Here is a 13380-nt window from a genome sequence, read left to right as displayed (position 1 = left end):
TTTCATTATATAGCATTCCCTTTGGTGATAAAGGCTATTTCTGGTCAAGATTAGCCATTATCTAATGCAAAACTGCTTTTAACTAATAAAAAAATATGAAAATTTCTGGCAGAACTTAAAAAATAAACTAAACACAGTGCTAGATAAACTTTGATTGCAAAATACTGTTCCCTGGACTCCGCTCGACTCTAAAACTTCTAATATCGAAAACTAACTCATGGCGAGCCAGATCCATTGTTCTGTGGGGCTTGCAGCGATACAGAATGAATCGTATTATTTAGCATTAAACTTCAGAGAATATAAAGAACATAGAGTAAATTATCCTGTTAAATAATTTGGAGATGGGACTACTGGGGTTTTGAGTTGATTCTTTAGACATAAAATCCTTATCGTTTACAAAAAAGAAAATATAGACGGAAGGCACACCACTGCAGGGCTCAACCACAGCACCGTCATCAGTGTCGTCCGTTACCTGGGTGAGCGAGGGCTTAGTGTAAAGGACGTGACAAGGGCAAAAATAAAGGTAGTAAAAGATAGGGCAAGATTGGATTGTAAACAGAGGGTAAATAACTTGATTTTGATTCTAAAGAAAACATTTAATGAGGAAAATTGACAAAATAGGCAATAGGTGAAGAGCTCTTACAAAAAACCTTTTTATATTTGAAAGTTGCTAAGAGAGCAGACTTTAAAAGTTCTCATCACAAGAAACAAAATTCCGTAACTATGTATGGTGACAAACATTGACTAGACTTACTTTGGTCATCACTTTGTAATACATACAAATATTGAATCATTATGTTGTATGCCTGAAACTAATATAATGTTGCATATTAATTATACCTCAACTTTAAAAAATCACATTTAGAGTTTTATATTTGTAAAACAAAAAAGATTTTTTTTGTTTGACTGTCTCACTAAAATGACATGTTTCATAAAATGAACTAGAATTCACAGTTTTATGCTGATGTTACAATGGGATTTGAGCTTATACAAGTAGGTAAAGTGGAAGAAGCTTTGGATCATAATGTTTGTAACTGAGGAGAATAAAAGAGAAGCTAGGATGACTCAGATTTTTAAAATATTTATGAAAAGAAGACCCCTCTCAATTTTTCCAATTGTGAGATTTGACTAAACAGAAGGAAAGCAAATACAGATGAAAAAATAAGTGTACAAGCATAATAATAGATTCAGAAGAATGGAGAACTATAGCTGTGAAAGAAAATAATCACAAAGCAGAAATGAGCAAAATAAAAGTTTTTAAAAGGTACAGGATTTAAGGCACAAAATATGTTGCAATCCTCTTTCCTGACTGGGAGTTAAGAAAAAAATAGAAGTAAGAAATCTCTTCCTGAAGGTGGTGTCAGAATTTTGTTAATAGATTGACTTCTGTTCTTCCCAAAGACTTCAATATTTACACTAAAATACTAACAAACAGCCCCTCACCCTCAGCATATTCTGAACAGCTGGAGCAGTATTACCGAGCAAAGTAAACGCGTTTTGGTTTCTTTACACAGAAGGCCAACTTAATTCTGCCATATGGTTTCATGTAGGTCAACACCATTCTCATTTAATACGCCTTCAGTTAGTCTACTTATATGATGCCGTGTATCTGTGCTTTTAGAGCGATTCAGGCCTACTGACTATTAGAAAAATTTAATAATGAAAGAAAACCTCAGTTTACTGATGAATACTTAAAACAAGTAAAATTAAGAAAAAACAACACTTTTATAGTAGTATGCATTCAAAAAAATTTACATTAGTGGTGATAATTCATTCACAATGTTAACAAAAGCCCCAAAACTGCAATGCAATTCAAGATACGACTTTTTTTTCAATGTCTCACTTACTGACACAGTTAGGTTCTCCCAAATTATGTCAGAGGCAGAAACATTGGACTCCCTCCATTCCTTTAATGTATCGTTGCTGGGATTATGGGGTTCCACACAGTTACATCTGAAAAGGCAAAATGTGCAGTTTGTGAAATAAGCATCTTTTTTGTCATTGTACTCTAAACAAACGTGGAATGAGTCTTTCTTCCCTAGTCATGGCTTTCCTCCCATAAGAGATAAGAGGGTAGGTCATCCTGCACTATTCTGGGACAGACCATTTCCAGAAAGCAGAGTGGATGTATTGCAGGGCACTAGACTGCTCTATAGCGTTTCCTGGGAAGAGATCATTCCCTCTCTGTCCCAGTCAGAGAAAGTTTTTTAAAGTGAAGGATAGAACACAGGGCTTTGGGGACTTCTTAAATCAGCATGCTTCTAGACTTTAAAATGACCATTTGTCTTTAAATTATAAGTCAAGAGGAAAAAATACTAAACATCCAAATCCATGATTATAATTTACTTTTTAGTATTGTAAAAACATACCACCTGAAGATGAAGTAATTTAATTCAAATTATAAAGATCATTAATAACTTTGCTGTGTAATTCAAAATTAAAGTTAGTTTGAAGTCTAGATATCTCACAACATACTATTTTTATTCTGAGTGATAGCCATATTAAATATCAAACAATCAATACACATAAGTTTTTGAGTATCTACTACATATAGGGAACCATAATAATTGCTGGGTGGGGATAGCAGCAGGGAGAATAAGAGTGATGTTATTATGTAATAGAAAATAGTTTCTGATCTCATGTACTTTATAACTTTATTAATCAATGAGAAGACACAAGAAAAGACCAATAAATTAAAGGCTTTAGAAAGTTAACTTCAATTTACAAGTGGTTTATTTCCAAAAATTCATTCACAATCATAGTATTTATTCTTCAGAAAGCTTTTTCTTATAGAAGCATTTTATAAATGGTGGTTGGGCTTCCAGATTAACCCACATATGCTGCATAAGATGGAAATTAGTTGGACTGAAGTTATAGTGGTATTAACAGAACTGTAGGACCAAACTACCATTTCTAACATTATCTCTATAGGAAAATATCTTCCAGCTTCTACTTGGTAAATCTCTCTGCCTAAGCAACAGTTACTCTTCTGTCTTCAACATCAGGAACTTAATCTGTTTTCTTTACCATTACTCACTCATTATTGAACACTCAAACTTGAGTGTCTATTATTGCAAGAAGCTCCACCTGACTTTGGCAATATAGACCACATGGTTCCTGCTCTCACTAAGGGAGGTTAGAGGATTCCCAGCTGGACTCACTCAGAGCTGAGCCTCTAAGAGGGCAGATGGTTCCAATGAGAAACTTGGTGACAGGATTTTAAGGGAATGGATATGGAAGCACTAGCTACCACAGGTAGCTGCAATGACCTCTATGACAGCAGAGGGAGAAGCTATAGCAAAAGGGAAACAAAAGTACCTAAGATGCTGTAATAGATGTTTGTCAATGCAAGCTATTCAAAGCTAAAGGTTCCTAAGTCCCAGATTGGCCCTATGTAGTCATGGAAGACAGGGCTCTGTGTCAGAAAGCTCTGTTCTTTACTGGCCATGTGGCCACGAGCAAATTATTCAAGCATTCTATTGTGAAGATTAAGTGACCTGATATGTATGAATTGCCTGGTATGTATTTAGGCAGTTTTGAAACTGTGGCTGCTATCATCATGACCACAATCAGTATAAATTCTGGTTCATTTTTTCAGTCTTTCACAAAATGCAGTAAAACTGTTAACTTGCACCTTGATGTAACACAAAAAGAACACTAGGCCTTCTCTAACATGCTGATGCTCTTTTCATTTTACTTCCAATGCTTTAAAGAGATTTAAACTCTAACCAGCATTAGAAGAGTTTTTCTACTATTGCTACGAATCTACAGAAAAAAAATTCCTATTTAATTTTGGTTCTGGGTCATTAGATCACTGGGAAAATATACTAAAGATACTATATGCATATAAAGAGAATAATTTATTTAAAAATGTAAATTATTTTTAAAAGAAATAACACTAAAGCCATTAAATTGCCAAATATTTTCTAAAATTGAGAACCAGACCTAGCTTCTGGCTTAAAAAGGACTGAACTCACATACTTATTTTCTCTCATTACCCAGAATTCATTAAGCAAAGGAATAGTATAAAAAAATAAACATTTGGGAAACATCAACAAAAGAGATATATAAACCAATGGAATATGAAAAGCAAGATGTTTAAAAAAGCTGAACAGAGGAATAACAGCAATAATAGTACTTGTAAATATAATCCTTAAAATGCTAGTATTATGCATGTGAAAATATAGAGGGACAAGTGACTTGGCCAAGGTTACACAGCTAGAGAAGTCAGAGCCAGATTTTGAAACTAGGCAGGTCCACCTTCCAACACCAGCTGCAGTGGAGGAGGGATCTGGCCTACCTGGTAGAAACCCAAAGAGTTCTGGACCCAGAGAAGGGCTCATACTCAACAAAGAAGTAAGAGTTGGAGCTGAAAACACAGGAACTAACTATTGTTCGTTTCAGAAATCCTCCCCGCAACACTGCATACTCACAGACAAAGGACTTCATAGTGGCATCAGACTTTTTTCTCAGAAATACTATGAATAGTATGAGGCAAAATTATTTTGAACCTAGAATTCTATATTGAATCACACCATCGAATTAAATTTAAGGGAGAATTTTTTAAATGTTGACATTTTTGTAGATTTTACACTTCTTCTTGCATGCATTCTTAATTAGAAAGCAAAGTAATAAATAAAAAAGAATTTATGAAATGAGGAAAAGAGTAGATTCTAAAAGAATACACATGAGAAACTGGTAGAATAATGAACTCAGCAAAGTTGTGGGACAAAAATCTACAAACGAAAATCAGTTATGCTAACAATGAACAATCTGAACAGGAAATTAAGAAAACAATCCCATTTACAATAATATCAAAAAGAATAAAAGAGTTAGAAATAAACTTAACCAAGGAGGTGAAAGACATCTACGCTTAAAACTATAAAACATTGCTGAAAGAAAAGAAAGAAGACACAAATAAATGAAAGATAAAAGTATTCATGTATTGGAAGACTCAGTGTTGTTAAAATGCCCATACTACCCTCAGTCATCTACAAATTCAATGAAATTTCTATCAAAATCCCAATGGCATTTTTTACAGGAAAAAAAAAGTCCTAAAATTCATATGGAACCACAAAGGATCCTGAATAGCCAACACCATCTTGAGAAAGAACAAAGTTGTTGAATGCCTTACATTTTCTGATTTCAAAACATATTAGAAAGCTACAGTAATCAAAAGAGTACAGTACTGGCATAAATACAGATATGTAGAACCTACAATAGAACAGAATAGAGAGCCCAGAAATAAACCCCCACATACACAGTCAGATGACATTTTACAAGGACATCAAGACTACATAGTGGTAAAAAAGAATAGTCTCTTCAACAAATGGTGGATACCCACCTGCAAAAAAATAAATTGGACCCTTATCTTATACCATACAACTCAAGATGGATTAAGGACTTAAATGTAAGACATGAATATATAAAATTCCTAGAAGAACAGAGGGGAAAGCTTTATGACATTGGTATTAGCAATATTTCTTGGATATAACATCAAAATCACAGGCAACAAAAGCAAAAATATACAGTGGGACCACATCAAACTAAAGCTTCTGGATAGAAAGTAAACAATCAACAAAGTGAAAAGTCAACCTATGTAATGGGAGAAAATATTTGCAAACTATGTATCTCATAAGCCATTAATATCCAAACTATATAGGGTGTTCCTATAACTCAATAGCAACAAAACAAATAACTTGATTAAAAAGGGGCTTACATGATTGTGTCTGGCAGAGCTGTAATAAGGAGTGAAGACCCCAGATCTGGGATGAACTGCTTAAGGTATAATTGCTCAGAAGCTGCTCAGAAACATTCTCTTCACTGATGAGTTCTCAAGGAGCTCAATGTTTCTGCTCACGAAATTTCCATTTTACTGGAAAACAAATATTGACTACCAAGTCATCTCGAATGAGGCAGTGCTGCTTTCCTGAGTAATTACTCATTCCAATGACCAAAACCTATTGTGCCAAACGTGCTAAGAAATTAGAACCTGGGGTGTATACTTACATTTTTAGTGATGCAAATTACAGATTAGTTTGTTAAAACCCCCTGTTTTTATTGGGAAACCTTATTTTTATAAAGAGTAAAAATATAGCTATATTAAGATTATGAACAAAAATGTATCTTAATGCCTAAAGGAGATATATTAGTGATTATTAAGACTATAAACATAAATCTATCTTACTGTCTAAAGGAGATGTTAGCAATTATGAAAAAATATTTCTCTTTCTGAGAACTTTCTCAGAAATATTGTTTCCCATTCTATTTTCCAAAAACAAAGGAAGTCCTTATGTTTTTCCTATTTTTGTGTTATTTGTGATTTGTATATATGTTTGCAATATGTCTAGAATGGAACTTATAAAAAAATCTAAGCTTGGATCTGGCTGGAATGGCATACCACATTTTTTTATCTAAAGGATCTATTTTTCCCTTTTTACTTTATACTCAAAATATAAAAACTATTTTAAAACTGTATGAAGGCCCAAGGTTTTCAGGTTGTCTGTTCTAAAATACAAGCACTGATTTTATCAGGATGTTTTCTTTGTCAGCTTTGCTGAAGGGGCAGATTATTCAGTGATTTCCAACCCCCCTCCCTTTTTTATTAATGCCACCCACCATCTTATTTATTTAATAAATCCTGAGCTCTGAGTGGAAAGAGAAAGTAATATTGAAGTGAATCTTGACTGTGCCTCTTTGGACCTATTTGAACTTAGGAAATAACACAACCTCTTTGAGCTTTTATTAACACATTTTATATGAAAAACAATTATAATAAGTGTAAAGCTTCCAGTACTATTCCTAAAATGTAGTAAATGTTCACATAAAGTTCCTTACATATCTTTGTTCTGTGGGTTATAAAATGCTTTGATACAATATCAAAACTCAAATCACTCCCATGGGTAGGGCAGGTATTTTGTGCCCATTTAAAAATGAGAAAGGAAAGCTCAGCAGCAGGCTGGTACCCGGGAAAGGATGAGGTAGGATACAGGGTTTCTGGTCTGCACTCTTTACATAAATGGAGCCCATGGGAGATGGAGTAGGCAAAGGAAGTTCCTTTAGTTAACATTGTCTTATTTCTGGTGTAACTGTATTCTGCAGCAGCTACCGCATGCATGGCATGAGGCACCTTGTTTTCTAGTTTGATGGTTTGATTTCTACACTTTACAGATGGAGGAAACAGCCATACACGCAGCCAGAATTCGATTTGAATGCAGGTCTGTTGGACCCTGAAACCTCTGCTCTATCAGTTAGTACGTGCTTCCTCTGGATGTAACTCTGTGCCATTTCCATCAGCACAGCCAGATGAACGAGATGGCTCCTGCACAAATTAAGGAATCTACGTTTTACTGTGTGGGCTTCCTAGCTCCCTTTCCACAACATGTCTCCTTTAATACATCCCCCCCAAAATGCCCAGCAGCCCTGTCCTCCACTCTCCAGATTCCCATTTCCCATTGTGTCATCTAAACCTGGCTTGGTAAGACTTCCTTCAGCTGGAGTGTGCGCCATTCCCTCAGGGCCCTGGTTCGTTTCTCAGAGCGATTGTACCCTGTCAGTGAGGACAACGCCAAATCGTGTCACTCCATTCCGTTCTCACAGTGATGTTCTGAATACACTAAGAAATTTGTTATAAAAATGGCAAGCTCATAGAAAAGCCAGTTTTTTGGAGAGTCAGGTCTACTAGTGGACATTAGTCACCTGTGCCTCCTTATCAGGCTTATCTTTTATTAATAACATTCCTCATCAATAAATGAATTTCAAAATGGAAACATACATTTTTTAATCTAAAAGATATATTTTATATATTACAGATATCACGGATAGCCAACCAACAACGAAATCATTATTGTTTCCTGAGTAAGGTGAATGTGACAGCTGCTACTTTAAGGAAACAGGCGCACTGCTCCTTCCTCATCCGCACCTCTGACCTTTGAAATCTCAGCAGACAGTTCTCAGAGGCCGCATGCTGGGACAGGAAGTAGGAGAAAGATCTCTCTACCCATCCCTTTCCTTGTTGGTTCAAAGAAGACTAAGGCTATTTAGATTTTATGTTCTTAAACATCAAAGACAGATATTCTAAATAAATAAATCAATAATAAAATGAGAAAAAAATCCCCACTTTCCTGTTTTTCACCTACACGTATGAACTTACTCAAATAACTCCAATTCAAAACTACAAAAAGAGGAAAGGAAAAGAAAAAAAACCACTAGAGACAGCAATGTAAGGAGATAAAAATGTTTGGATTAATTCTTCTGTCAATTTCATGCAAAGTAATTTTTAGTGACTCTAATCATAAGATGGAAGTATTAATGCAAAACAGTATCTTTAGGTACATAAGTGCTTAGAATGCTGGACTTGGGACTCTTTAGCCAATCTTCTTATGCTAAGTCAAATCCATGCACTTCACCTGAGCGACTTCGGACAAATTACTTCTCTATATTTGTTCTCTTAGAGTGGGGATAATCACAGTACTCAATCTCACAGGATCACTACAAATGTAAAACGAGTTGATAGAAGTAAAAGCACCAGGATCTGGCATAAGTAAATCCTACACAGGTGTTAGGTATCGTCATTATTGTTATTGTTGTTATTATTATTATTATCGGACTGGTGCAACAATCCAATGGCAATAGATAGAATGGGTAGTATCTGCACTTTTTTATATTTTTAAAAACACCAGTATAAAATGTCAATAATTCTGACTTATGGTGTTGGATTGTTTGGCTTAAAATACACTCTCCACCAAGTACTATCCCTTACTGTCCGCCCCTCCCCCCAAACGTGTGTGCCCTAAGCCATCTTGTTTATGTAAATGACTACAGAGTGATCAGATAAACATTATAATTAAATGCCCTCATCCAAAAGTCTCTGCTTTGGTTTCAAGGCTAATGGAGGTGATCAATCTTCCTTCCAGGAGAAGAGCCTGTGGCTGTCTTCTGGAAAACATAATTTGGTAGAACTCTCTTCAACATTATTACTAATTTTAGTCCTGGGTTACAGATGATCTCTTTTTGTCTTTGTAGTTACTATTAGTGCCTTCCTGTGTGTGCTGAGCAGTAATGGTTTGCGATTCATTTTTCTTTTTTGAAGTCTCTTTATTGAGTAAATTAGACCCCAGAGCACTGTGTGACAAGTTAGGTATTAATATTGTATGTGGTGTAAAATCAGAATTATGATCTATCTGTAGAAGCCAAACACATTTTTTATGTCTATTCTTTTTTCTATTTCAAAAGTGTTTTGAGCTAGCAAAATAATAAAACCACACTGTAGAATATTTATAAAATTAAAAAAAAATCTTTCAGAGTCTTTCCATCGATTACTGTAATTTTTGACATTTCCTTCAGTAGTTCTTCTTATGTTTTCAACATATTTATGAACATACAGTGTTTTTAAGCCCCATCAGTGGGCTTTGAGAAGCAGTGTGACACGCTCTGTGTTGGGATGTAGGAGAGTAATTCTGGCGGCTTCATAGAGAACAGCCTGTGGAAGAGCAAGTGTAAAATCAGGGACACCAGTTGGAAGACAACTGTAATGATCTAGACAAGAGAGTATGGAGGTAGAGAGGGTGGTATGTAGTGTTTAAAGTTTATATAGAGAGCCATTATATTTGTTGAAAAGTCTGGGTGGGTGAGAGAGTAGTCAAAAATAAATCCATGGGTTTTTTTCGTCTGAACAGCTGAAAGAATGGAATTGCCATTAACAGGGGGAGAGACTTCAGAGAGTTTGCTGTTACAACTCCAAACATAAATAGAACTAAACTATAGGCACTTACTCAGTACACTAGTTTCCTAGGGCTGCTATACCAAAATACCACAGACTGGGTGGCTGAAACAATCCAAAGTTATTTTCCTACAGCTCTGGAGGCTAGAAGTCTGAGATCAAAGTGTCATCAAGGTTGATTTCCTCTGGGGCCTCTCTGTGCTGCTTGCAGATGCGACCCTCCTGCTGTGCCTTGAATGGTCTTTTCTATGTGTGTGTGCATTCTGGTGTCTCTTTGTCCAAATTTCCTCTTCTTATAGGATACAAGTCAGATTTAATTAGGACCTACCCGTATGACCTCATTTAACCTTAATTACTTCTGTAAAGGCCCTGTCTCCAAATACAGCCATATTCTAAGGTACTGAGGATTAGGGCTTTCACAACTGAATTTTGGCAGAACACAATTCAACCCATAACACCAAGTGATATGATTTCAGAGTGAGTAGGATCCCCTCTCTTACTCCCTGAAGTCTGCTTTTATAACTGAAAAAAAAATTCTACTATAAGTGGGTCATTCTTTTAAATATGAAAATGAAATTTTTTGAAATAAAACTAGTCTCTAACTAATTATCTTTAGAGCAAGTTTTTATAGACTGTGAAGACACCAGGAGGTACCTATGCAATGAAGAGCAACATAGTGGGGTGAGTAGAAGCAGCAAAACTGGCCTCAACATAAACTTCACTGCGACTAGTAATGAACATTCATTCACAGAACATATTTTGTTACCCTTCACATAATATTTGAACAGTCTTATGGAGAAAATATGTATAAAGATAGTTTTTAGGTGAGATATAAAAACTATTTTGCCTGAATCTGAGAGCTATGACAATAGAATGTTTTTACAAAGTAAACTTCTTTCTTTATAAGAGTTATATGTACTCTTCACTTGATGTTTTCCTGTTTGTTAAATAATAAAGGTAAAGTACATAAGCTGAATACCTTATATAACCAAGAATTGAATTTATACATGGAAAAATTATTCTAAGCTAACTGAACTTGGCTAGTTCTATAAATACTGAGTAGAAGTAGTGTTCATAGTAATTAACATAGTAACTACCACAGTTAAAGGGAAGTGTTTCTTGTTCCAAAATAAATTATTAGCAATGGCTTTACGCATTCTTTTAGCATTACTGAGATTATAAAGTACACAGTGGTGATACTTAAAATATCCAACAACGAATGAACAATGTAGCAATGTTTTACATGAACAACATTAATTTGCTCAAAATTTCCCAATAAGAATGACAGATATCCTGAGTAAAATGATCAAATCACATACAAAGGGCCAACGCTAGCATTATATTAATCTCATAAAGAATTCATAACAATATGCTGAACAGGTGAGGTAAAGTTGAGTGCAGGATGACATCACACCATCTAACAGAGAAAGCATAACAGAGAAACATGGGCTCTACCCTTTGTTACGCCTTATATGATTATTAATAAGTCGCAAGCTATTAACTTGCTCTATTACATAGATTCTATCTGCTCCGTAAGTTTTTAGAAAATATAAAATGATGTACTTAAAAAGATTTTTTAATTGTTAATTTCCCTGGAATTAAACTTTAATTTAAAAAATAAAACTTCAGTGTACTTATTTTAACTGATATTTAGAAACTAAAACTGCTAGACAGTTGCTAGAGCAATGGTTCACAACTCTTTATAGCTATGTGTTTCTATTTATTCTGTCAAATAACTACATGGTTCATTAATCATTTGTTTTCATTTACAATGGATTCTAAGGATATAAAAATCCAGTGGGATTTTTGGAAGAATATTTTATTATAAATACCTGATTTAAAAAAAAACCTGTTGCTTATTTAAGCTTTCTCTGATTTTCTCTGATTGCATGTGTATCAGTGGTTGAGAAACAATGATTTAAAAAAAAATTTCAATTCCAGCAGTGGGAAGAACTATAAGCTGGTAGATCCCACTATCCACAGGCAAAGAATACTACAATGTGTCTCAGAAAAGCAAAGATGAGGGATACCATTTTTTCAGTAGCACATATGGATGTATATATTAAACAAACATTTATTGGGAAGTATGGGCAAATCTTTCATGCTTTTATAATTGAAAAAATTATAGCATGGGTGCTTTATTCTTTTAGATATCTAAATGAATTTTTTGGAAGAAATAAAATTAGCCTTCTACTAATCATTCTCTCTGAGAATGGTCATCACATCCTAACAAAGTGAAATACTGTGTATTTGATATGCAAACACATGACCTATGGCCACTCAATGTATTTTTTAAAGATTTTTTAAAAATCGATTTAACAGAGAGATGAAGGCAGGGAGAAAGACAGGGAGAGAAATATCAATGTGTAAAAGAAACATCAACTGATTGCCTCTTCCATGCACCCCAACCGGGGACAAGGCCCGCAACCCAGGCATGTGACCTAACGGGGAATTGAACTGGCAATCTTTTGCATTGTGAGACAACATTCAACCAGTTGAGCCATGCCCAGTTAGGAAATTCAGTGTGTCTTAAGGAAACCACCAATCCAGGCTTAGTACTCTCCCTCTAATATGGATGTTCATGCAAATGTTTGATAGCGATTTGACAAGAAAGCATGAAAGATAAATCTATTTAAGGTTTGCAAATCTACAGTTACACAGAAAGAAAATAGCAGCTGGGGGTAGATCTGAGAAGTAATATCGTTAAAAGACACTTAACAAAGGCTTACTGGTGTCTACTAACCCTCTGGATCTCTGGAGGCAGAAAGATGAAGAGACAATCTTGTAATTCAAAGATTCATAATTCATTAGAACAATAATGATAAAACAGGTAAATAATAAACTTATACTGGATATTATTGCTACTGGAGATAAGATTTTATTAAACTAAGAATTTAGTTCAACAGTAGGAAGGGAAAACAAAGGTAGCAAGTGTTTGGACTAAGAATCAACAAAAAGATGGTTGTCGGAAATTTATTTATTGAAGAATGATTTATTGAGAGTTTACTATTATATTTATTTGATTCTGAGATGTCAGATAATCTACTTTCTTAATATCAGCTTCTTAATAGAGAAAAAACTCTATGTTAAATACAAGTTGCCAGAAGCATTTCAGAAATATAAAACTATGAACAAACACGTTCATTTTATGATATGTGCCAAGCACTTTGCTGCCACTGGGGTTACAAAGGTGTGTCTGCCTAATAGTCATGGGGATTTATCTAGTGGAGTTACACATACCTTACACAAATAAATACCTAAAAATACAATTATAAAGTTACGTTGCAAGCAATTCTGGATAAACTTAGTCAAGTGTATATGTAGTAAAAAAGTGATTAACAACTTGAAACACAGGGGTTTCTCTAAAGCTCAGTTTTATTCTTTATTTTTTTTTATTAGTCGGGACTAACAGGTCAATGAGCTTTGATAAGCTCCCTCTCATCCGCTTTCTCTCCGCACCTCTGACCAGCATCGGGAGTTGTGCTGTAGGCTGCGGTCCTGCCTCGCTTCCAGATGACTTCTCCACCATGCTGGCGCCCTGTCTAAATTTTCAGCCAGAACTAGGTTTATGGATTCAGTTTGTATATTTTTATCCCACATTAAGATTCTCATAACATCTCAAGTTTATTCAAAATTTCTAGTTGAAATCTTTAAGATAG

At 34.9% G+C, this 13380-nt stretch overlaps 1 protein-coding gene across 8 annotated transcripts in view; it reads right to left on the bottom strand.

Annotated features, from left to right (window-relative positions):
- Positions 1 to 13380, bottom strand: part of SLC4A10 (solute carrier family 4 member 10) — a 271426-nt gene that overhangs the window by 40163 nt on the left and 217883 nt on the right. For all 8 annotated transcript variants that reach the window (XM_024579743.3, XM_024579742.3, XM_071220660.1 and 5 more), the window contains one exon: positions 1848 to 1953. In XM_024579743.3, coding sequence (XP_024435511.2) covers positions 1848 to 1953 — 106 coding nt within the window. The remainder of the gene's footprint in view (positions 1 to 1847; positions 1954 to 13380) is intronic.

The sequence above is a fragment of the Desmodus rotundus genome, chromosome 2 (assembly GCF_022682495.2).
Source record: "Desmodus rotundus isolate HL8 chromosome 2, HLdesRot8A.1, whole genome shotgun sequence".
Classification (NCBI taxonomy): domain Eukaryota; kingdom Metazoa; phylum Chordata; class Mammalia; order Chiroptera; family Phyllostomidae; genus Desmodus; species Desmodus rotundus.
This window is presented reverse-complemented; position numbering and strand designations above follow the sequence as displayed.